This window comes from Artibeus jamaicensis, unplaced genomic scaffold, assembly GCF_021234435.1.
Source record: "Artibeus jamaicensis isolate MK-2021 breed Jamaican fruit bat unplaced genomic scaffold, CSHL_Jam_final contig_466, whole genome shotgun sequence".
NCBI classification, from domain to species: Eukaryota; Metazoa; Chordata; class Mammalia; order Chiroptera; family Phyllostomidae; genus Artibeus; species Artibeus jamaicensis.
In genome coordinates this window covers 19,334,153-19,360,252 of record NW_026521844.1, presented here as the reverse complement: position 1 = coordinate 19,360,252, position 26,100 = coordinate 19,334,153, and the positions used below count along the sequence as shown (strand labels likewise).

The window sequence follows — 26,100 nt, the reverse complement described above, 5'->3', positions numbered from 1 at the left end:
GGTGTGGTCCAGCGAACGTGCAAGTGGCAGCCACACTGCTGGGAGGGCGGCAGCATCCGGATCCAGGTCCGGGGTTCTCCAGCTTTGGTGTGCACAGGCCCTCTCACTGCGGAGACTTGTAAAATGCAGACTCCTGGGTCCTGACCCCCCACCCCCCCACCTGGCATTCTGAGCCAGGGTCTGGGGTGAGGCTTAGGAATCATGAATTAAAAACTACACCAAGTGATTTTACTGCTGGTGATTTCACCGCAGACACTTTGAAAAGGGAGGCGCAGATGGCCCCCATTCGCTCACACTGCCTCAGGGTACAGGCTGGGTTCAGCTCCAGGAATCCCACTGCAGGAGGCTACAGGCAAACTTCTAGAATGTGTCCAAGGCAGCAAAAGGTCCAAACTCCTTTTATCTGAGGAGCAGCTGAAGGATCTGTGGGCATTTGCCCTGGTCGGAGGGGCCGGGGGCAGGTGAGAGAGGGAGAGGAGCATACAAATCCTACATGGGTGTCAGGTTCTCCCCAGCTCCTCCATCCATCCCCACTCATGCTGTCCCCATGGTTTGCTTTCTTTCCTGTAATGAAGAGGATAAATGGCAAGGATACACAGCCTTCCCTTTCAGACCTCAATTCTCTGTTGACTCCGGAGCCCCCAACAGTGGAACAAGCAGTCGGTCCCCAGGAAGAGCAGGCCACCAACAACTGGAGGACAGCAGAGCCCAGGCTAAGGAACTGGACACAGTGCCCTCTGTGTGCCCACTGTGGGTGCACCGACCCCCCCATCTGTCCTTGTCCTCCTTTCCTCCAGTGGTACAGGGCCTCTGGAGGCCTGGCAAGCAGATGAAGAGATGCATAGAGGTTGCATATATATGGGAATAAACAAGAAAAAAAGGCTGGTGCATCCCATAGGTGCTCCATTCCATACACCTGTAAACTCCTGGGTGTTCCGAGGGAACTTCCAAGATGACCGCCAGGCACTGTGGCAAACCACTGGGATGGAGCCCTGTCCTCGGAGCGCGAGGAAGAATCCAAGAAAAGACTAACACATTGAGAGCAGACCCCGGAGAGAGACCAAGGGAGTGGCCCAAATGCTCCTCCAAGGCAGATCATCAATGAAGGACAAAGGGACTCCAAAATTTTTTTAAAAAGTGGGAGCAATAAAAAAGAAAAGGTCTGTGATAATCTTGTGGACTGTAAGCACTCGTGGCCAGCTGACAGCGACATCAGACTGTGGCCCAGGCCTTCCAGGCGGCCTCGACACAGCCGAACGCTCCACACGCACGAAGCCGCCCTTCCCACAGCGCAGCTTCCCATCTGGCTCCCACGGCCCCGCGCCGGCCTCACCTGGCCACTCGGCCCGGGCTGCCCCGGCCTCCCAGTCTCAGTTCCACCTCTCGGCCCCGGGCAGTCATCCTCAAACACAAACGCACTCCCTCCTTCCCCGCCTTTCCCCAGCACTCACGACGGAATACTTAGTGACCACTTTTTAAAACAAACATTTCTTATATCATGAGTATAATCGTCATTCCTTAATTCACCTTTTACAAATCATGAGATTTTGTTTTTTTATATTTAATACTAAATTTTTCTAACCACAGAAAGGAAGTTTTCTACAAAGCAATGTTTTCCACCACAAAGCGTAAGAAATGACATGTGAGAGAAGGAAAGAGGGAGAGGAGGAGAGACAGGAGAGGGGAACCGCACTGTCCGGGTCGCACTGAGAGATCTTCGCATCCTCTGTCCGGGTCGGCCTCCTCCCCAAGAAGTCCTGTGGTTGTCTGTCAGGTCTTCTTCATTCCCTGATCTGTTCCTGTTTTGTGTAGTAAATTCCCATGACCTGTAACCTCCCAAAGAGCACTGCAGTTTTACAAGTGACCCTGAGAGGGATTCCCTTAGCCAGCTTCCTGCTTCGACCAGGCAGGAAGGTGGCCTGCCCCGCACTCCCACCCCCTTCCCCCAGAGACCCCTCTCAGCCCCAGTCCGCAGCGGCCCCCAGTCCGCTCCTGGCTCTCTGGGACAGGAGCCCACGCAGGCCCCCAGAGCACCCTGTGGAGTTCAGGCCAGTCAGACACCAGGACAGTCTGTCATTTTCTGAGACTGCCCACTGTCCTAGGTTTCACGCCACCCCCCACCCCACCCAGTGCTCCCCTAAATGGGGCAGATGCCTCTGGAATGGTACAAAAGGGACTTCTAGGAGGCACACAGGCCAATAATTTTAAGATTTATGATTTATTTTGATTTGTACAAAAGAATACTAGAATAATTACTAAAAACATTTTGGAACTATGATTTCACAGATGCTGCCTAAGGAGAGGCTAAAGAAAAGGTGGGAAAGAAAGGTGAGCCCGTTTAAACTATGTATGAAGCAGGCAATGCTACAGGTGGTTCTAGGACACTGGCAAAAACCGTGCCATGAAGGGCAAGTTCAGACAACCCGACTTTGGACAGAGACACTGCTGGTGCTCATCGCCTCCTCTCTCGGGTGAGATGGAGCGTTTAAAATGCCAAGCACAGAACCTGCTGCCAGGAGGTGTTCACACTGAGTGCCTGCCTTCCCAAGGTCACGCCCGGCTGACTGGCATCAGAGCCAGATCCTTGCCTAGCGCCTCTCCATAAATTCCCATCCGTAACCTCAAGCTGAGACAGTCTCCCCAGCCACATTTGAGACCCCAGTGCTCTCGAGCCACTGGCATGTACTCACCATGGGCCCACAAAGCAATAAACAAAATGTGTCTCAGGCAGCAGCACAGACAAGCATGAGCTCATCTGATCCTCACTGTGACTTGTGTGCTTTTAGTAAAGGTGGCAGTGTCCAGAGAGGTGAAGTCACCTGTCCAAGGTGACCTGGTAGATGGCTGAGGCCCAGATTTGAGCCCAGGCCTTTCTGATTCCAGAATGCAAACAATCTCTCAGCCACTAGAGATGGCCCCCATTCTGCCTTTCTCTTATTTTATTCCCTCCAGGAGGGGCAGAGCCCTGAAAGGGTCCCCTACCAACCCAGCTCTGTCCCCTGAGACCCCAAGTCCATGTCTAAATAAACTTGTGTAGAAAACTTCGTTCTTCCCCTTTTCCTGGATGGCTCCAGAAGCCCCCTATTTCTTCCATCTCCCAAAGCCACCATCCTCTACCCCTGGGCCAGGACAATGGCCTCCAACAAGTGTCCCTTTCATTCCGTCTTCAGCACAGCGGCCAGCAGCCCTCCTCTACTCAAAACCAAGAGGCCACTGCCCCCATCACCCCATCAGAGCCCGAGTCCTCCCTGGGACTGGCCGAGACCTGGCCTCCCCCTGCTGGGTCTGCAGCCCTGCCCCACCTCGTTCCCCCAGCCTCTTCCTCTGCTGCCCTGCCTGCTTGCTGCTCCTCAGACTCACTAAGCACTTCCCACTCCCACTTCCCTCTTGCTACTCCCACCACCCAGATACTCTCGGCAGCTGCTGCACCAGCTCTTTCAAACCTTAAGAACGGTGTGCCCGCCCATCCAACAAAAAATCCCAGCCGCCCCGGACTCCCTACGCCTCTTATTGTGTTAATATACTGTGTTAATGACTTACCTCCTCGGACACTGTACAATTTACTTGTCTGCTTGTCATGGAACAACACAAAGATGAAATGAAACCTGACCCTATCTGAGCCCCCGCTTCACTGAGTCTCAGGCAGCCAAGCAGACAAATGGTATCAGCTCATTTAAGCCTCTTCCTGCCAGAAAGGAAGCACCATAAGGGCAGAGATTTTTGAGCTGCTTTGTCTCTTGCATTCGGTGACACAGACAGTGTGTACGGATGCCCTGGGACCCTGCCGGCGCCTACTGAGCACACAGTGAACACTGGCTCAGCGAGGGTGTCACACAGCAGCAATACTGGGTGGGGTTACATGGGCCTTGAACTTGCTCCCTGCAAAGAAAGCAGAGCTCCTTCATGCTGGCTCTCCAGAGCGCCCCCCAGGGGCCAGCAGCAGCCCGTGGCTTCCCCTCTGCGAGCACTAAACTGCTTTGGTCTGAGGTCCCGGGACCTGAGGTCCTTCCCTCGAGCTTTAGAAAAGCACAGACCATTTCACTGAGGAGATGGTTTCACATCCCAGGGAGGCGACAGCTGGGCCCCAGGGGAGTGCCAGGCCATTGCTGCCCGACGCCCCACTCCAACCTGCTGGCTGCTCAAGGCTCAGCCTAGCAGCCATGGGTAGAAAAGTGAGACCACTTTGCTAATCGAAAAAAAGTAAAAACTGGGTGAGCTGTACATGTAGAGCCAGCCAACGGGCCATCAAGGTCACCAATTCAACCCTCATGCTTCAGACAGGAAAGCCGAGGCCCAGTAAGAGGGAACAGGGCTCTGCCCACGCCAACGGCACGTGCCTGGGAGAGCCAGCTCCAGAGCCAGGGCCAGGCCTTCTCAGACTGCCCCGCGGCAAGGCAAGACTTGGGTGAAGGCTTCCCCACCTTCAGCTGGACGCACCTCCTCTCTGCCCTCGGCGACAGATTCTGGAAGTGCCGGTTAGTCTTTGGCCTGCATTCTGCAGGATGGGGAAGAGTGCAGTGGGCCCAGGAATGCTCAAGCTTGCCCTCAGTTTCCCTTCTCTACTATTCTCAGGGCGCTGCCTCCTGACACGAGGGTGGCAGGACCCACAGCAAGAAAAGGGGGTCCATACCAGTGCTCGGGAGAAGGCAGGCTGGGAGAGAGACCAGCCTAGGCGAAAGCTCAGCAAGATCCTAGAAAGATACACACACCCCAGGCCAGAAATGCTCTTGCAGGTGTGCCACCTGGCGAGACCCAAGCACCTGTGTATACGCACAGGTGCACCTGCATGTTCAACGCAGCAGTGTTTGTGATGACAAAACACTGCCGCTGCTCAGAGAGAAAACCCACGAACTGGGGTCTACCCGTGACAGAATCCCACACAGCAGTTACAATGACCAAACGAGACCTACGTGCACCTGCCCGTAAAACCCTCACAACCATAATGTCCAGTGAAGAAACACCAAAAGGATATGGAACGACATTTATGTAAGTGTTTAAAGTGTGAAAAGCGCCCTGGCTCAGGTGGCTCGGTTGGTTGGAGCATCATCCTATACACCAAAAATGTCTCCAGTCAGGGCACATGCCTAGTTGCAGGTTCGATCCCTGCTTGGGGCACATACAGGAGGCAACCAATCATTTCTCCCTCATGTCTCTCTCTCTCCCTCCATCCCTCCCTCTCTGAAAAATAATAAATAAAACTAATAATAAAAAATAACACGTAAGAGTCAATGAAATATACGTATCTATATGTAATGTATATGTGTATATGTATATAGTCTGTATTTCTCATGGACACAAATATATGTGGTAAAAGCACAAAAACACAAATTCCATAATGCACACTACCCTCTCGTGTGACTGAGAACACCTCTGGAGAAGGGAGAACGCGGAAGAATCACGGGTGGGCTTCAGCTAATCTATAACATTTCATTTCTTTTTAAAAAGTAAGTAAATACGGTAAAATGTTAGCTCCTACTTAACCTATATAGTAGAAAAATAAGTGTCCATTACATTTTTTTCTGAATTTTCCTATATCTTGATGTTTCATAATTTAATGTATAAAAAATAAAATACTAGCCCTGGCTGGTGTGGCTTAGTGGATTGAGCACTGGCCTGCAAACCAAAGGGTCCACCAGTTCAATTCCCAGTCAGGGCACACGCCTGGGTTACGGGCCAGGTCCCCAACAGGGGGCACATGAGAGGCAACCACACACTGATGTTTCTCTCCCACTTTTTCTCCCTCCTTTCCCCTCTCTCTAAAAGTAAATAAAATCTTAAAAAAATAAAATACAAAAAACACTAGAATTTTAAAAATAAAATACTGTATAAGAGGAGAAAAGGCAGAGCTATACAGTGTGAATTAGCTGGCAAAACTCTTCACACAGTAACGGGAAGCAGAGAGTGAGCCCTGAGAAGTGCGGTCGCCGGGCCCCGGTTTCCACGTGTTAACTCGTGAGCGTGGGGCCGTTCGGGATTGCCGGGTGCACCTGGTGAAGAGTCGCGGAAGGGCTCCTGGGAACCACTCCAAAGAAGAAAACCACACACACGGAGGTGTTCTCAGTGGTCTTGTTGAAAGCGTGACACCTCAGAAACTCACAGGACGGTTTACAAAAGAAACACGATAGTAAGTTACACCACAGCCACACCATCAGTGAGCACAAGAGAAGACGAAGATGGGAGAATGTTCATGAGACGCGCCCACGAGCGGGCCCCAGGTCAGGGCTGCACGTGGACACGGCTCGCGGGGAACATGGGACAGCTACAGCATCTCCTTAGATTGGGAGTTTTATACTCTGCAGAAGCAGGTCACGATGGGCTCCCAGCGGGGCCCTGTCCTGGCTCCCGGCCGCCCACTTTCCTCTAATCACTCTCTCCTCCCGCGTCCTCACACCCACTTCAGACCCTGGGACTCAGACTCCTCAGAGCTGAGTGGTCTCATGGGGAATGAGAAGTCCCTCTCGCATTTCCAGGCCACAGCGAACGGTCCGCACGAGTCAATTCCAGATGCCGTGCACAGCACAGCAGAGGGCTCCAGGGCCACAACTCCAGAACCAGGCAGCTGAACAGCAAGGTCATGGTTCGTCTCCTGCAGCCAGCTGCCTGAGACAGACTTTTCACTTGAAGTAAAGAGAAATGTTTTCATTTCACATTTGCTCTCAGTCTTGCGATTCTCTGAGCAAGTCCTCTCAGTAAATAACTTCTGTTGCTCACGTTTCTGATCAAAGCAAAAGCTGCTCCAGGCGTCTGAGACCAGACAAGCGAACGGAACCAGCCTACACAGCGCCTTCTGTCCTCTGCAAACCCTGCCCTTGACCTCGATGAACTGCTGAGCTTTTCACTCTTCGCTGAGAAGGGAGTCACCAGGTGGACTGAGTTTCAACTGGAACCCATGAAAGAAACGACAGTCAGACAGGTCTCGGAGGCGCCCGCCATCAGCTGTCCGCAGGGAGCACCTTCTGTTGCAGAAGGCAGGCTGCCCTGAGCCATGCTCCCTGCGTGCACCTCGTATGCCCTACCCACTGGCCCCTCCCGGCTTGAGGAAGGCAAAGGCACAACCGGGCCCTGAGTGACTAATCAGGGTCCCGAGACTCTGGTTGTGACTCGGAGGTCACCAGTGACTGACCAAGCCTCACCAGTTGCCAGTGGCCCATCCCTGGAACCCAGGACCAAAGTCCTACCTACACCAACCACAGGTTAAACGGATCTTTTAAAATCAGTCGTCAGCTGCTGAAATGACAAGCACCTCGCCCTGCCGACCACAGAGCACAGGCCCACTTCCCTCTTTTCTGCAGGGAGCAGACTGGGGACACGGGGCATCACGCTGCCTAACCAACCCCTCTGGGCTCAGCCACCACCTCACTCCGACTTGGCACAGCCATGGAATACAATAAAGTCTGTGAACCAGGGGATCTCTGTGCCAAACTTGCTCTTTTATATGACAAACCTGAGCATCCATACAGCCAGCAACAAGGTTGTGAGGTGGGTGCTACTAGTCTGCCCCTTCTGCCGATGGGGAAGGAGTCCAGAGAAGACAGACACCAGCTCCTGGCCTCACGGAAGGATGAGGCAGACAGAGCTGGAATCCACAGCCAACGGCACCTCATTCAAGAAACCTGGGCCCACCCCTGGGCTAGGCTGTCCCGGGAGAGAGATGAGACCTGGGCCTCCCCTCAAGGCCTCGCCTCTGGCAGCTTCCCCACAACTGCAGGCAGAGTGGGGATAACAGAGGTATCAGAAACCCCACTGAAGGCCGCAGATCTTCAGAGACTGTGGACTCTCCAGGCGGGTGTGTGAGCTGCACTCAGAGGTGAGTTGGACAGTAAATCAGCAGAAGAGTCATCGGGGGCACCCACTGTGTGTGGTGTGGGTCAGCTCGTGCAGTGGGAGTCCACGCCCCGGCACCCAGAGATCCGTGTAACAGGCCCAGTGGAACAAGCGTTGATGGCATGCAGACCAAGGAACGGGACAGCAGCAGGACTCCCGCTGCAACCACCCCCGTCACATTCATGGGCTGGGCCTCCAGGGGGCCGAGCAGGGCTGGACAAAGGGGCAGCAGGTGCCTTACAGAAGGCCTGGGGGCCTGCACCTGAGGAGGCCCCCTCAGCTTTATTCTGGAGCAGCTGCTCAGTGGGGCGTGGAGCAACGCCATTCAATGCACACAAAACAGAGGCAAAGGCAGGGCAGTCCCAGGTGCGGGAGGAAAATGTGTCGGGCTAAGAACAAAACAGAAGGCAAACAGCACACAAAGACCAGCACAGCCCACAACTGGCTTCGGAAACGCAGGGAGGGGAGGCAGGCAGGGAGACCCCAGGGCAGGAGACCTGGTCCAGACCCCTCGTCCCCCGACCAGCTGTGTGGCCTGGAACCAGGTGTTTGGCCTTTCTGGGCCCCGGGGTCCTCCCAGGCTACATGAAGAGACAGGACTGCATGGCCGTTCCGACTCCCTCCAGCCCTGACCGCCTGTGACGTGCTGCCAAACGAGGGCAGCGGGGCTCCCAACAGCTCGGTCCTCTAAGCTCCCACAGGCTGAACGGAGGTGGCCGGCTGGTCCTAAGGGCAGAACCTGGAGGAGGAATGAGGGCTCTGCCCCATGTGTGCTCTGAGGTTCCCCCCACACACACCACTCAGCAGGCCCTGAGACTGCTCACAGGAGGAGGATGTGTGTGCGGCCCCAGTGAGCAGCAGGCCCAGGGGCACAGTGGGAGCCCTGCTGGGGGGGGGGGGACGCCGGCTCTCACAGAGCAGCCCGTGTGGGGGACTATAATGAACCACCAAAGTAAACAGACGTAACAGGCATCGTGGTGCAGTGCTTACACGTCAGAAAGACCAGGTTCTGATCGTGGCTCAGCTGGCAGTTGTATGGCTCTGAGGAAGCCACCAAACCCGCTGTGGGCTCAGGATCCTCACCTGCACAAACCTCCCTCCTCATCAGATGGCCTGCTCTGAGCATCACGGAGGGAATGAGGTAGAATCTAGACTCTTTCGTGGTGGCAGCTGTTATATTGCTGATGATGACGGCAGACATCTGAGAGAGAGCCTGGCTGGTGCTACGCTCCTTGCCCCCTCCTCCTCCTGAGACACAGCCTGGGTCCGGGCAGAGGATGAGAAATGCATCCACATCTCCCAGATGGGGAGGGGAGAGAAGTCAGCAGGGAGGACTTAGAGCCATTCCTGGGACTAATGGCTTCAAGATTGCTGCCCCCTCCGCCCCCTCCCCCCCCCCCAAACCTCCCAAGTTCCCATTCAGGAAAGGTCTGGAAAGGATATGTCCATTGCAACTTCCTGTGCTCAGTTTCCACAGGCCAGTAACTCAGTTTCCCAGGCCACAGACTATCGCTTGGGGCTGGAGTGTCCATACAAATCTTGAAGATAAGAAACCGAGGCTGAAAGACACAAAGGGCCTCACCAATGAAAGCCAGGGTCAGGGAGAGCCCCAGAACCCAGGAACACAACACCCAGGCAGAACCCTGTGCACTGTACCTCAGCTGAGTGAGTGCCTGTGGGCCAGGGGTGGGGGGGTGTGGTGGGAGGCTGCTCACTGGAGAGGCTGAGTATCAGCCCCAAGCACTGCTGACCAGCTGCGGGCTCTGGACAGGTCAAGTGAACAATGCAGCCATCTTCCCTATCTACCTAAGTTGGGAGAGAGATGATGAGTGAGCCCCTAAGACAGAAGCCAAGCCCCTCCTACTCCCCCAGAGCAGCAGCAGTATCTCTTCACAGCAACACCAAGGGACTTGCTCTGAAACCCAGAAAGAAGCATCCAAAATACACCTGGATCTTACCAGCTCATCTCAGATTAGACAACTTCCTGTCTGGAAAACCTGCATTAAAAGGTGCAAGGAAGCCTTCCTTAGATCAAGAGGCCTCTACAGAGGGCCAAGGACCCCAAGGGTTGGCCATCCACATCCTGCATGGGTGAGGGCATGCTCACCGGACGTCTGGGAGGCGCACAGGCCCAGGACACTCCCTCGGGCTTGCATGCATATTCACCGCCCACGTGCGCTGGCTAGCACCTCCCCCAGTTCCACAAGCCTGTGCTGAGTCTTACTCTGCCGCAGGCCCTGCACCACATTCTGTCCTGGAGACACAGCAGGAGACAGGCACCGCTCTGCCCTCCAGGAGCCAGCAAAAGGGCCAATTTCATTGTAACTCAGAGAAAGGCAAACCAGGGCGTGGTGGCAGGGATGGCTCCCCCATATAACTGGCATCCACCAGAGCTTAATCTTGAAGGGTGAAGAGTTAACCAGATAAAAAAAAAGAGGGCGGGGTGTTCCAGGAGCGGATGTGCCTGAGCAAAGTCCCAGAGGCACAAAGTGGCTCAGGGCGCACCACAGCACTAGACAGTTCGGTCAGGCAGAGCCACGGGAGAGCAGCCGCCCCGGGATGGATGGGCCGGCACAGGCCCTGTGGCCCCCTCTGCCTGTTCGGGAGTCCTGACTGCCCAGGCCATGTTGGACCGCTGCCCGCCAACCAGCCAGGGAGCTGTGCACTCACTCCGCCAGATGCCCCCCACCCCACATCTTCTGGTCAGAGCTGTCCTGCCAGGTACAGAAGACAAGGACAGTCAGTTGCCCCAGCTGCCTCAGTTGTCTCCTCAGCGAGCTTGGGAGGGTCCCGTCCTACAATGGAGACACATCCCCAAAGCTCCCTGACGCCCACAGCCGGCCCTGGGCACACCCGAATCCCTGCCATGCCTTCCTGCCCCCACCCCCGACACACTGCCCAGGACTCAGGGGCCTGACCATCTGGGTGAGTCTCACAGAGCCCGTGTTCTGGACCGCCGTGAAGATCGGGCAGGGGCAGGGCCCCTCACAGCACAAGGTGGGTGTGAGCCACGGAGAGCAGGCCCGAAACCCCACTCCACGGGAGGGGAGGGCACGAGGGCTGGGAGCGTGCTCTGCCGGCATGTGGGTCTCCCCAGGAGTCTGACTTGTTGGAACCATTTACAGTTTATACTCTGCTGAATTCCCAAAAAGATTATGAACAATTGCTGTATGCAGTCAGATCAAGAAAACAAACCAAACACCACTAAGAAGAGATAAATAAAACATGAAAAGTACTCACAGTCTACTATAAACCTTCTAGAATTGGTATTTTAAGAAAGAAACATTCACAAAGAAGAGTCCATCCCCCACAATACACAGCAGGACCATCCATGTTGCTTACATGTAACAGGACGCAGCCAAGAGGGGGGCCCCAAATAGGGACTTGTAATGGGGTCCAAAAGAGCTTGGAGATGACCAGCTCCACACCACAGGGCCACACCCACCCGGAGGGCCAGCAGCTGTGGCAAGTTGTGGGAGGAGTAGTCGGAAATGGGGCTGCAGGGGAAGACTGGCTTGGGGATTTAAGACCATGCAGGGGCAGGAACATGTGGCTTTGGAGGAGTTGGGAATCACCACGAGGCTTGAGCAAGAGTCAGGACCCTGTGGCTCTGGGGTGCTCCTTTTTGCCACATGGCTTAGGAAGCAGGAGAGACTTTGCAGGGAAGAAAAGGGGTGGAAGAACGCTTGCTGGTGTACCATGAAAAAATGCCACATGGCTTTGGATTAACTGGAGACCATGGCAGTGACACAGCTAATGGTGCCGGGAGCCTGAATCATGGACTTCTACTTCTTTTCCTGAGATACAGTATTCCAGACACAGGCAAAGGGGAGAAGGAAGGACCATGTGCATCTGTGGGCATTTAAAGGACTTTAGTATTTTAATGAAGACATTAAGTCATTACTCTTAGTCTGTATAACTTTTAAATAAATAACTCCTTTCCTTTTCACCAATCTCTGGCATTGAGAGACATCTTTCCTCTGGCAGCAGGCAAAGAAAACCTAGTACAGGGGTGAAAACCCCCGGAGAAAAATGGGGGGTCCTTTCGGTAATAGTATAGCATACAGTATACTCTCACCCGCCTCGCCCGATCTGTTTTGTATCATACACACAGACTACAGAGCAGACTCCAGCTTCACTATCCTGACAGAAACAGCAGCACCCGCTCAGAGCACAGCGGCTGGCCGGCCTTCGCTGAGCCTCCGCCCAGAGCCAGGCATGCACTAGGCCTGGCGGAAAAGGAAGAGATGAAGATCATGGCCTCTTCCCTCTGGCAGGAGAGAAAGCACCGACGCAGGTGAGCACAGAATGGGGCCACAGTGTCTGGAGCTTTCAGAAAGGGGCCAACAGTGCGTTACGGGAGAGGGGCAGCAGGATCGGGCCAGAGAAGGAGAGGACACTTAGTTGGGGGAACTGATGAAGGCTCAAAAAAACACAAGGACATTCTGTGCTATCATCTGAATGTTCGTGTTCCCTCTAAAAAAATTCCTGTTGAAGGTCTAATGCCCAATGTGAAGGTATTTGGAAGGGCTTAGGTCATGAGGACGAAGCCTACATGGGATCAGTGCTCTCACGACAGAGGCTCCAAATGCTCCCGGCCCCATCTGGCCCCATCTAGCTGACGAGGATACGACCAGAAGCTGGCAGCCTGAAACCCAGGAACCGGGCTTTGGAGAACCGATTGTTCCGGCATCCTGGTCTTGGACTTCCAACCTCCAGAACTGTGAGGAACAAATTTCTACTACCTGTAAGCCGCCCAATTGGTGGAATTTTGTTACAGCAGCCCAAACAGACTAAGACGTCCCAAAACAAAACCTGGACAGAACAGCGTTTTGTGAGCTTGCTCCACTGTCCTACGATTGAACCAAGGCACTGTGCCTTCTACAGTGGTGAGAAAAGGGCCCCTCCTCCCAACATACCGACTCAGGAGCATCAGTAGCAGCCACCACTCAGCCACCTGCCGCGTGCCAGGACCTGGTGCTGCCACACTTTTATCTCACAGACACCCTCTAAGGTCCTGTGTGAGGGGATGGAGGCTCAGACGGGTTACCACCAAGGCCACACTGTTCCCAAATGTCCCAGACTGCATTTGAGCCCGAGTCATGGGCTCCGAGCCATGCATTCCTGCCCTGGGGACTCTCCTTGGCAGGCATGGGGCCAACTCTGCTGGTGGCAGGAAGGGCGGTGAGCTGCCGAGAGAAGGCAATGAGCAAGTGCGCTCCCAGTCTGGACAGGGGCAGGGCAACGGACACCAGCCTCTGGAACAATCCGCAGACCTGAAGGATGATCACTTAATGGGGATGCCTCACTGTAATTACCCCAATACATAAAACAAATGGCTTTAATTTAAAAGACATTAAGTAACCAGCAGGCTTTGTGCCAGGTGGCAGGGCCTAGCTCACTACTCAGAACAGGCACCACCTCAGACAGGGTTGGGTGCACAGTTGCCTCTCAGAGCCAGGGCCCCTGGGTCAGGGCTCTGTGGCCTGGGGAAGAGGGCTGCAGAGTGATGTTGCCCATCATCCTGACCAGTCCTCAGCAACCCACAGGCCAGTGTGAGTGGCTGGGAGGCCGAAGGCAAGAACCCTGGGCAGGGAAAGGTGTGAGGAAGAGAAGTGGAGTCATTCCCTGGTACTTCCTGGCCTGCCGGGTATTCTGAGTGCCTGCGTGCCGCCCTAGGATCAGGGGCCTCATTCTCAGCCCCTCCGGCCTCAGTGCAGCTCCTCCCTTCAGTGAGCGGCCGAACGTGCTCGGCCACAGACAGCCTGGGGAAGCTCCCGTTCACTGTGGCACATGACCCTGAGTGGGAATCCAAGGGTACCTGACAGGTGAGGACGGAGACTCCACACAGTTAGGCAACTCAACCACACTCAGTCTGCCTGCCAAGACCAGCACACAGGTCGCTGCACCCCTCCCCATGCCTGCCTCTTGGGGATTCAGGCCACCCATGCAACTTCCCACCAAGTGCCAGGGCACCTGGACTGTAAACCCTGATTCCCCCGAGAGCTTGTGGTGGGTGAAGGGCTCCACCTGCACAGAGCTGAAAGAGACACGGTTCCCCTTCGTAAGAGGAAGCCGGCGTCCCTGCACGTGCTAGGTGTGACAAAGACCCCAGGTGGGGCAGAAAGGATACTCAGGTGGAAGCTGCGGAGCTAGTGGACCATGCTGGGCTGGGATCACAGGTTGGGAGGAGAGGTGAGGAGGCTCCTGTGAGCAGGCACACCCTGCACCCATCCACACCATTTCCTCAGCCAAACTGCAGGGCCTCTCCATCCATGATCCAACCATCCCAGCTTCTTTTTCATCCACCCGTTTTCAAAGGGCCTCATCAAACAGGTTTCCACCACGCAGGAAGAAAATGACCGCCCACAATCACCACGCAGAGTCCCTTTCCTTTCATTCTTCCTTTCTAGAACACTGGGGGAACTGTGGGGGACGCCAGTGGAGAAAGTACAAAAAGTTATGGGTGCACCTCTGGCCTGCATGGTGGCAGAATCAGCGCGGGCAGGCTCCAGGCACCAGGCTGAAGCTAAACATTCGCGGTGCGGCAGCGCCCTCCAGCGGCCGTGAGGAACACGGCACGCGGCTCTTAGGGCGTAGGTGACCTATCCCTAGAGCAGGGGAACACTACCATGATCCGGTTGGTTACCCGAAGGGAAAGCTGGCGGTCCAGGCACTGCTACAACTCCTCCTCCTCCTGGCTGGGAGTCCCGCACGCTGATCCAGCCCTGGAGCTCCCTCTAGCGCGCGCTCCCAAGCAGGGAGCCACCCAAACGTGGTTTCCTTCCAAGGAATACTGTTCCCCCAATGCTGACTCCCCAAACCATCTCAAGCATAGGGCAGCTAGAAAACCAACCCCGAGGGACTTGCAGAGGTTTGGCCTCCTGGAGATCAGTGTGACGCCTTCCTTCCCCAACCAGATATATCTGTGGGGACACAGGGAGGTGAGGTGAGGCCTGGCTGAGATGGGTGAAAAACAGGCCCATACCGCGCCTCTCTGCTGTGAGGGGGTTGGATGAGCTGGCTCTCACTCACCCTCCCAAAAGGGGCAGGAAGCTGCTGATAAAGCTGCCGACCCTCAAGTCACTGTCCCCTCCACCTGGGGTCTGTCAGCTCACTGGGAGGGCTGACTGCACACAGAAGCTCAGAGTTTTCTTTCTGCTCCAATGCTTGGTGGTTCTGCAAGGCTCTGTGAAGCAGACTGAAGCTGCCCTTGCAGCCAGCAGTCCTTGTTCAGGCTGAATGTACTTACTGGGGGCAGCTGAGCAGGGAGATGATACAGATCATGAGGTAGGCTACAGCCCACCCCTCACCACCTCCAAGTCATGCCGCACAGCCCGGCCTCACGGTTTAGTGTGGGAAATCAAGTAAGACACCAGATCGCTCAGCCTTGGGGGGTGAGGGGAAGATGGCTTCATGGGTCACAGTGACACTCAGATGAGACATCTGTGAAAGTACTTTCATAAGCTCTGAAGTGCTCAGAAATGTAACTATTATTCTCCTAGTCAGGTCTTCATAGTAGTAACACCCCCTTATTACTTTTAGGCAGCAAGTCACAGTACACATCCGAGATTTCCGAACCATGTTCTTCAGACTGCAACTTTTTCCAGTGATGTGACATCTTGCAGGGCGGGGAGGGGAGAGTCAAGGTACCTGGTTTTTCTTGTAAAATGCATCTTAGTAAATATGTAAGAAAAGTATCAGATACACTTATTTGCTTGTCCTTATCAAGAGTGTATAGTCATCTCATCACTCACCATTAAGAAATGCAAATCAAAAGCACAGTGAGATGCTACATCACACCCACTGGGACGGCTATAATCAAAACGACAGACAACTGCTGGCAAGAACGGAGGAAAACTGGAGCCCTCATACGCTGCTGGTGGGGGTGAAAATGCTACAACTACTTCTGGGAACAGGCTGGCAGTTCCTGAGAAAGCTAAACAGAGTTACCACATGACTTAGCCACCCCACTCCTAGCTATATACCCAAGCGACCAAAAACATACATGCACACAAAAACTTGTAAACGAATGTTCACAGCAAATTATCCACAATAGCTAAAAAGGGGAAACCTAAATGTCCGTCAACTAATAAATGAATAAAATGTGGTATGTCCATATAATGAAACATTCGACTATCAAAAGGGATGAAGTTCTGACACACACTATGACATGAACCTTAGTGAATGACTCCATGTACATGAAGTGTACAGAACAGGCAAATTTACACAGAGAGAAAGCAGATTAGTGGTTGCCAGGGCTAAGGGGGGAAGGAGAATGGGGAATGACTGCTGATGGGTATAAAGTTTGTTTGGGGGTTGATGAAATGTTCTGGAATTAGCGGTCATAGTTGAACAACACTGTGAATAAATTAAAAACTACTGAATTGAGCCCTGGCTGCTGTGGCTCAGGATTGAGCACCAGCCTGTGAACCAAAGGGTCACTGGTTCGATTCCCAGTCATGTCACATGCCTGGGTTATAGGCCAAGTTCCCCAGTGTGGGGCAGGCAAGAGGCAACCACACATTGATGTTTCTTTCCCTCTCTTTCTCCCTCCCTTTCCCTGTCTAAAAATAAATAAATAAAGTTTTAAAAAAAAAACTACTGAATTGGCTCTGACCAGTGTGGAAAATTTGGTTGTGCATCACCCCACAAAATGCAAAGTTGCTGGTTCAATCCTCCCTCCTTTCTCCTCTCTCTAAAAATACATATTTTTTAAAAACCAGTGCATTGTATATTTTAAAGGGGTGAATTTTACCGCGTGAGAATTATTTTTTTAATTGCAAAACAAACATAATTGTCTGTCTTTTTAAAAATGGCCTATGGGAACAGAAGGTGAGGAAGTCAAGAAGAACCACCGATGCCCGCGGCTGGAGCCCGCCGTCTGTGCAGCGAAGCCCCCACAGTGCTGACCGACCGCCCACATGTCCGTGTGTTGTGCTTCACCTGTAGGATGCTCCCTGGCCTACGTTTACGGGCTTCACCTTATCATTTCAACACACACCTGTGAAATTATCCAGAGTTTACCGCATAAAATACAGTAACACTATACAAAGTTATTCTCTACAGATCCTTGACTAAAGTCTCCCATGAAAGACACACTGGTACATAAATGACTACAGTTGTTTCACAAACATATAATTTAGAGTTAAGTGTGTGTGGCAAAATAACACTGTTCTCTAAATTCTATAGTATGAAAGGCAGCCTATCTTTCCAAAGAGCCTCTCATTTCAGGATGCATTTCTTGGATCACCTCTTTCCCAGACGGTCGTAACCTATTTAAAAGTTTCATTCTGTACCACACGGCTGTAAAGAAAGGAACTCTTACCCTCTGCAGCAGCATGGATGGACCTGGACATTACTGTGCTAGGTGAAATAAATCAGTCAGAGGAAGACGAATACCATGTGGTCTCACTTACACGTGGAATCTAACGAACAAAATAAACTGATGAAGAAAAGAGAACCAGAGGCGTGGACACATGGGACAGACTGGCAGCTGTCAGAGGGGACTGGATGAAAGAAGGTGAAGGGACAGCACAAAGAACAGATATGCACGGCCCGTGGACACAGACAGCAGTGTGGCGAGGGCCAGGGGAGTGGGGGTGGGTGGGGGTGGGCAACAGCAGGGAAATGGGGACATGCGTAATAGTGTCAACCACAACAAAAGAAAGTTTTGTTCTGGTGCAAGGCGCCTGCTGCTGTGACAAGCTGAAGCAGCTGCATGACAGTGCCACCCGTTTGCTGTTAGCCTCATCAGTGAGACAGCCAGCTTCAAGTCTTTATTTACACTCAGGCTTCTTTCAAGCCTGCCTCTGAGCTGAGGTTCTCACCTTGTCAAAGACGCTCAGTTTTGCCCTTGCAGTGACAGCACCTCCGGAAATTCCCAAGGTGCACAAAGAGCTCTGACCTCTGTCTTGTCTCTAGTCCTCAGCACACACTCCTCTGGGAATGTGTGGCTTTAAGCACAGAGTGCACAAGGCTTCCTCCTTACTCCTAACTTGTCGTCTGCAGATTGAGCCACCCAGCCTCTTGCTCTGAGGAGGCTGAAGTTCCATGCATGAGGGGCAGACCGCCGAGAACTCTTTGATGATTTTTTTGACTTGAAAGACATCAGTCAACTGTAAAATAGTTGAGAACCCAGGATGGGGCCGGAACTGTGCTATGCATACAACAGTGATGAGAGAAAGCAGGAACGCATCCGTGTCCAGTGTCTCACGCCTGCTGTGTGGAGGGTGCTCCACCAGACCGGCACTCCTGGCCCCGTGCTCCCTGCCCATCTCTCCTTCCCCACTGCGCACACGAACGCCTCCCCTAAGGCAGGAGGAGAAGCTGATCTGACGGTGAGTGTGGAGGTATGTTGGACCCGGCCTCTTCTCCTCCCCTCTGGAATCACCTGCAGAGAGCCTGCCCAGCCCTGCAGGGAGGCCAGGGGCTGTCCAGACCTGCCTGTCCCTCGAGAAGTCTGTCTGGTCTGTGTTCCAGGTTAGGTGGCTCCTGCTTCCTGTCACTTCCATGCAGGACAGAAACAGGGGTGGCAACTACGGGGTTCCTGTCTGTCTCAATAAATGAAGGAGGTGAGTTGTGGCCCGGCCCTCATGGAGATTACATTCTAGTAGGGAGAGGCAGCTGCAAAGAGGATAGTTATTTTCTCAAACTTGTGGACCACACGCCCCCTAAGGCCTTCTGTCTGGGGTGCTCGCTCCTAGATGTCTGAATAGCTCACACTCTTACTTCCTTCAGTCCCTGCTCAAATGTCACCTTCTCGGAGGGGCCGTCCCTGACCATCTCTCCCAAACAGCCAACTATCCCCACCCTGACATACATATGGGAAGGGGGGGCTCAAAAAACCCAGAACTTATTTATTAAAAATTGTGTGTTATTCTTACATGTTTAAACTTCAGTCACCTTCTAAGTCCTCTCCATGTGGTGCGACACCCTATCAAGACTTTTTCCCACTGCTCAAAGCAGTTTTTTTAACTCGATTTTGATGCCTTTTGGTGTTTCTAACATTTTTGTTTCACCTCTTCCACAAGAGGAAAATGTTTCCCTTTGGGGACTTTTTTTTATCCAAGAAAACAAAAAGAAGTTGCTTGGGGGTGAGATCAGGTAAATGGGGAGGGTGGGGCATGGGGGTCCTGCTGTTTTTGGTCAAAAACTGCTGAACACTCAGCACAGTGTGGGCAGGTGCACTTGTAAATCACCCATCGTGAAATGGGCAAACAAGATGAAAGAGTTGTCAAAAAAATTTCACTGAAGCCTAACGCAGCCTCTCACAACAACACCAGCTGGTACCCTGATACAGATGGGTTCCTGGAACATTCACTTTGTGGGGAAACCTGTACTATGAGACACCCACCCTTGAGAAGATAATTCCAGTTTTTGGGGGGTCCCCCTCATACTTTCCATGTGTCCTTATCCTGCTTGACTTTTCTCTATACAACTTGCCACAACCTGACTCACTCAACATGTACTTGTTATATATTTAAAGTCTGCCTCCCACACATGCCCCACGACCCCAGAATGTAGGCTGCATGAGGCAGGGATTTGGTTCTGTTCCCACTGTTCACAGGGTAAGATCAATAACATCGCTGAATGATTGAAAGAACAAAGGAATCTGCGCTACAAACAAGGTGATGAGAAAGATAATGAGGGCTGGGGTGGGGCTGCTTCAGGAAAGGGGTCCGGGGAAGCCTTTCTGAGTGGTTAACATCTGGGTGGTAACACAGTGATAGCCCAAGAGAAACACCACAATGCAGCAGCACTGCTGTACCCCATCCGAGGGTGTGCCTGTCGTGGCTGAGTGAGCCTTGCCAGGCCTCTGCAGGGGGCTGGCCACCCCAAAAAGGAGGGAGGAGACGGCTGTTGCGTCCTGTCAGTGCTGAGTCGTGCCAGGGCACTGGGGCCTGCTCGTGGTGTTGACATCCCCAGAGGTCAGCAAAGTAGAACCATGTTGTGGGACTGGACACATGACAACCAACACAGCAGCTAAAGGCATTGTAGCCTGGTGCTACCTAATCCTCTCTTCCCAGGGCAGGCGGGTGTTCCATCTTCATCTCCCAGACCAGGACTTGGAGGCCCAGACAGGAGAGGTGGATTACCTACCTAGTAACTGGCCGGCTGGGGCTGAAACTCAGTGCTATCCCCCTCCCTCCAGGCCGTCTCATGCCCAGCTCACTGAGTTCTGCAGCAGGAGAGGATATACTTGAGTGCGATGCTAAGCGACGTGGGTTCCTGGACGGCACGCGCTGTGCCTGACCCACGTCTATGTCCCCTGCAGCTGTGCACTCAGAGTCCCACAGGCAGCAGGTGCCTGGTCCTTCTGGGGCTTTGAAGTGCAGCGTGGGCTCCTGAAGGGTGGGGCCGAGATGAATGACTGGCCCCAAATGTGCTCTCCCCTCCTTCCTGATGAACTGAACCTCTCAAATATATATATGTATTTTAGAGAAAAGGGAATAGGGGTGGGGGGAGGGTGAGAAACATTGATTGCCTGCCTTCCGTACACACCCTAGGGCACCGAACTTGCAACCCAGGTACGTGCCCTGACTGCGAATCAAACTGGCAGCCTTTCAGTTCGTGGCACAATGCCCAACAAACTGAGCCACACTGGCCGGGGCAAACGTCTCCTTTTTCTAACTGGGGACTCTGGCTCTGGTTCTCCATCCTGCTGCTATATCACAGGTGTGATGGCTAAATCTCTAGCAGCCACCCTGGACCACGAAGACAAGGGCCACTCCCTAGGACCGTGCACCTTCATGAAGCACCCAGAAATGCCTGTCTCTGGACTTCATTTAGATGAGAAATAAAGCTCGACCTTGCTTAAACCACCACTATTTGGGGTTTCCGTGGCATATTCTATCAAACCTGATAAACAGCAAAGAATGGCCATGGAAGAGAAAAATCTTGCCCTAAATTTGGGGAGTGCAGGATTCTACTTAACAGACAGAATGGGACTACAGAGAGCTCAGAAGCTTTTCCTACAGCTCAGGAGAAAAGGCTGGATGAAGGGGCTGCCACCAGCTGCTGCGGCGGGTCTGGAATGTTGGAATAACCCGGATGACTGTTAGCCAGGAGCCAGGGGTTTTTGAGTGGAAGTGGTGTGATAATATCAGCATTTTAACAAGGTGAATGTAGCAGCGTCTCCCAGGCCAGCTGAGCCAGGAGAGCTTGGATGAAAGAGAGCCGTTCAGTCAAGTGTTCCCTGAATGCCTAGCAGGTGCCAGGCATTGTGCTTCCAGGAAAGAGCACACAGGAGAGAATCCCGGAGCTGAGTCTGAAAGGTGTCAAGTGAGCACCAGGCGCTCCTGCATTCCTTCGGCAGTGACTCCACAGCCGCATATAAACTCAGATTCCCAGGCCCACCCGGGACAGCCTAACCCACAGACAGGGGTGGGGCTCAGGATTCTCTTTTTTAAAGTAACTATCCCCAGGTGATTCCATGCAGTTAGTCCACAGACATAGTAACTAGGCTAGAAGCAGCTCCTTAATTGGTACCCAGAACATAACAGGTTTGGATGTTTATTAAATAGGTGAACAAATTCACTACCATACTGTTAGAAAACGATAAACCAGTAGACTTTAAAAGACTCAAAATAGTCTAAATATTTTCCCTGGTTAAGTGAACGTGGAATTTTTTTTAACTATTTAATGAACCGCAGTATAATCTAAGGTCACTGTGATGTTCTATGATCTATTTCTGCAACCATTTCAGCAAAAGGTGAGTCGGTACCAACTGAACATAGCTGAGAAGCGCCCTGAACATCTGAGCGTGAGTTCTGTGCCCACTCACTGCCGCCCTCTGCTGCTTCTTGCAGGCATGGTGGAGACCCAGAGCCCAGCCTCGGGGAGGACCTGGGAGCCCCAGGCTGTCTCTAGACAGCTGGGCGGGCAAGGAGCTGCCTCCCTCTTCCCAAGGTGTCCTCGACCACTTCGAGGCCACTCTCTCTGGGAGTGAACTGAGAAGAAAGAAGTGCTCCTTAAAGGGGTCCCACGGTACAAAGGGAGAAACAGTGGCTCAGGATGCAGGTCAGTGAACTCCCCACCCCACCCCCCAAGTTGCCTTGGGTAAGTTTCCTCGCTTGTGGTGCTATGTGCTCTTTTTCATTATTTTTATTTTTAAACCTCACCCAAGGATATGTTTTTATCGATGAGAGAGAGAGAGGGAGAAAGACAGAGAGACATCAATTGGAGAGTGAAACACTAATCAGCTGCCTCCCACACCTGCCCCAACCAGGGTCAAACCAGCAACCTAGGTATGTGACCTGACTGGGAATCGAACCTTCAACCTTTTGGTGTATGACACAAATGCTCCAAACAACTGAGCCACCCAGCCAGGGCTGTGCTATATGTTCTTGCAGATCTCTTCCAGCTGCGATGCAACCAGGGTGAGAATTTCCACAGTTTCCTTCTTCCTAATTAATACTGAAAAATGATTCTCAGTGTAAAAATGTACTCCCATATACAAGGCATGATGTTTACTGCTGGGGATACAATATTTATGATAATCCAGGGTTCATGCCCTTAAGGAGTCTGTAGTTTAGAAAGGCAGACAAATAAGTCCTTCAGTAATTATATCATTACGACTGCCATAAATGTTAACTAAGAAAAGCCCTTGGTGCTGTGAGAGTATGATGAGCGCTCAGGAAAGATGTTCCAAGCAAATATAACATTTATGCTGAGACCTGAAGCAGAGTACCACCAGTCAATAGGGGCGATTTTCTGCTGGAACTGATAAATCCTTACCTGATTACAGCCATCTGGCTAGAGGCCCCCAAACCCCCACCCCTCATGCCTCAGCAGGGTGGTGTTAATACCTCAGGTCATTTGCAGCTGCCTTCAGGCCTTGGATGACAGCTGTGGCTGTCGGAACTGGGCCCAGCAGAGGGACAGAAACATATAAAACACTGACTTCGGCCTGGGAACCTGGGCCTGAGGCTGGACCTGCCCCTGGACCAATATTTCTGGTGCTGACTATTGCCGGGCATTATGCATGGGGATAGGAGAGAAGAGGCAGTACTGTCACAGCACCAGGGAGGTGTGCAAAGGGAGAGGAAGACAGGCCTGTCAGATGGGGGTTCCTTACACAGCTCCAAGGATGTGATGGCGTCCGAAGACAGACAAGACTTGGAAATGGAGAGAGAAAGCACCTGCCAGTGGAATGACATAAACAAAGGCAGGGAGGCTAGCAAGCATGCACTGGGTGTGTGAGCAGATGCGGCTGGAGCTGGGATGTGGGATGGCAGAGATCTGGCAATGATGGAGAGTACGAATGCGTTGCTATAACTGACTCAGAAAGAGAACAGATGAAAATGCTGGTCTTCAGGGTGATGTCAAATCATAGCCCTATGACCAAGAGCCCTTGGTTTTCTCCATTGGACTTGCACAGAGTTTCTCAAACATTAGGGACCTGAGGATCACCTGAAACAGGCTGCCAGGCCCTACCCCCAGTGGGAGGACTCCAGTTAAATAAGTCAAGATAAGTTCCACACTGAAAAACCACAAGTCAGACAGTGGGTCCCAAGGGCCCCTCCAGCCACAAGCTCCAGGCCCTGGATTCTTGGCCTCCTATAGCATGAAGTCCAGGCCTGGCTGACCTTTCCTGATTATGGTGGGTGTCCCTGATAAGTAGGGTACAGACCTATGATGCTGTGTGGGGAAGCAGGAGTAGAGAGCTGTGGAGGGCTGGGCCCGGACTTTCTCCCAGCCTAGGGACACTCTCAGGAGAGGTGAGAGCTAAGAGTAGCCAAGGGACCAAAACGAAAAGGCCCTTCTGGGCAGACAGTACAGCTTATGTCAAGGCACGTTCAGTACAGTTAAGATGTCAGGTGCATACAGGCGAAGGATGAGAAGCAGAGCTGGAGCAGAGGGCCAGGCCCACAACACAAACAGCCTGACCAAGAACTCGGGACTTGATTCTGTAGGCAAGGAAAAGCCACGGCAGACCCCTAAACCCTGCACGATCCTGGAAACAGCTCCCCTGAGTCATTTACTGAGCACGAACACATAGAACATTACTCTTGCCTCATCACATGCCCCACCTTCAACATCAGTTTCCATTCTTTAAAATCACCTACTGCTCCTGTCCAGAAATCAGACCTTGGATCCCCTCTGTGCAACAACTCAGTCCAAAGGAGGCAAGCAATTTGACTGAGGCAATTAATGCTAAGCCAGGAACCCAACCTCTGAGATGATGAGAGGCTGGTCCAGCTTGGGACAAGGTAGCCAGTTCTGCTCTCCCCAGATAGTATCTGTACCTTACAGCTTTCCTTTTCGTCCTCCTTTGGAGACACCGGCAACTTCCCTAAATGAGTTCAGGATCTTTGAAGGTAGAAGGGGGCACAGTGAGGGGATGAGATGGTTCATACTGCTTGGGTTTGGGCTCGACCAGTTCCCACTGAAATATTAATACCTTAAAAACTACAAAAAATGTTGCAGCAAATTCAACAATTTAAGCAGCCTCGTTAAGACCCTGTCCAGAAGAATGCACAGGTTAACTATTGGTGCCTTCAGATAACCTGCTTCATCCTCAAAAGTCAAAGACTGAGGAAAATAAGACAGATGCAAGCTCTGAAGGTGCTGCTGAATCTTGCAATGCTAGCAAAGAGGGGGTGTGGTGATTCTCTCGAGAGGGGCGACAGTTAATGCGGTGGGCAGGCATCTGTCAAAGGTAACACCACAGCTCCAATCCTGCACCAACTGATTGCGTCTGGCTCCCCAGACACGCCCCCCAAAGATTCCTTCAGAGAGCAGTGAAAGCACCTTTCAGGAGGGAGATGTGGTTGACAGGTTAGGCTTTTACAGGCGTCTGCAGTGGGCAGAGCAGCTAAGACACTCCCCTAGCAATCCCTGGAACCTGGCTGGGCGCGAGAACTGGCCGCCCTGGGAACAGTGTGGGCCACCTGCCCAGGGCCCCCAGCTTCGACCCTGCTCACCTTGCACTTGAAACCGGCGGCGGGCGGCAGAAGCTCCCGCAGCAGGGCCTTGGCCACCTCGCGGCTGGCCTCCTCGCTCACGAAGTGCAGGTTAAGCACCTCATGAGCCTCGAACTTGGCGAGGCGCAGCAAGGAGCGGAGAGCAACGCGGGCCTTGGCCTGCAGCGCGGCATTGTGTTCCGCCTTGGTAAACATCATCAGCAGGTGGTAGTCCACCGGGCCCGCCCCGCCGCCCTCCAGGCTCTTAGCCTTGGCACCTAGGGCTGGAGCCACAGAGCCCCGCGCTAGTTCCGGCACCAGCGGCGAGGGCACGGCGGGGGCTCCGGCGCGGGCCTCCTTAAGCCTCTTGGTGGCGCTGGAGAAGGTCTCCCTGCCCGATCCTAGGTAGTAGAAGGCACAGACAGCAAGCGCCGCGGCCAGCAGCAGCGCGCAGTAATGGGAGCGCACAGCACCCAGGCGCGCCATGGCCCGAGTGCATGGGGGCCCGCCTCTGAGGATACTCATGCACCAAGCACTGTGGGACCTAGCAGCTGGAGAAGACCCGCGGACACCGGTACCCTAGCCACTTCGGGGCATCCGCGGCGGGAGGCAGCCATGGAGAGGGCGGAGCCATGCTTTCCAGAACCAATCGGTGAGCGCTGATGCGCGAAGAGGCGTGGCCACGGCTGCCCCGCCGCCGCCGGGTCCTAGGTTCAGAGGGATTAAAGCTGGAATGAACGAGTTCTCCGCAGTTTTCCTAAAGTGGTTTTGAGCAGCTAATGAGGACTCCGAGGTGGAGAGGGCCAGCTGGCTGTCCGAGCTGTGAAAACTATATCCGTTTTTAAGTGCCTAGCCACAGACGTCGAGCTGAGCCTTAGAAGGAATCGAGACGCCCAAAGCAGATGCGGTTAACAGAACGACTAAACAGGATGCACAAGGTGAACAAAAAATTTATTCTCTATATCCTTTCCCCCCCTAACTCTTTGGAGACCTTAAATTCTCTTGTTGATGCCCTTCACACTTTTGAGACCAGCTGGGGCTGGGAAATTTACACTAGGAAGTTCTACCCTGTTTGGAGAGCTCAGCTGGTTAGAGTGGTGGTGTCCCCACACCCAGGGCTGTGTGTTCCGTCTCTGGACAGGGCACAAATAAGAAACAATCAATGAATGCATATATAAGTGAAACAACTACTCGATCTCTATCTCAAATCAATAAATACAATTTTTGAAAAACAAAAAATAAAATCTCAAGCCCCTTCTCCATTCACTGTGTAGTAGGGTTGGTTGACTCTTGAGGTGTATACGCTTGCCCATCTCTGAGGCAGACCAGAGGCATCTAAAAGAGGTGGCTAAGGTGGCAAAAGACAAAT

General features: G+C 53.0%; 1 protein-coding gene across 2 annotated transcripts in view; it reads right to left on the bottom strand.

Moving 5' to 3' along the window:
- XXYLT1 (xyloside xylosyltransferase 1) overlaps positions 1–25,301 on the bottom strand; it is a 171,098-nt gene extending 145,797 nt beyond the window's left edge. Inside the window, exon 1 of one of the 2 annotated variants that reach the window (XM_037153413.2) lies at positions 24,753–25,301. In XM_037153413.2, coding sequence (XP_037009308.2) covers positions 24,753–25,256 — 504 coding nt within the window. In that variant the 5' untranslated portion in view covers positions 25,257–25,301. Of the gene's footprint in view, positions 1–3,540; positions 3,639–24,752 lie in introns of those variants that run through there. The other variant, XM_037153414.2, reaches the window with a different exon arrangement.
- Between the last annotated feature and the right edge of the window lie 799 nt (positions 25,302–26,100).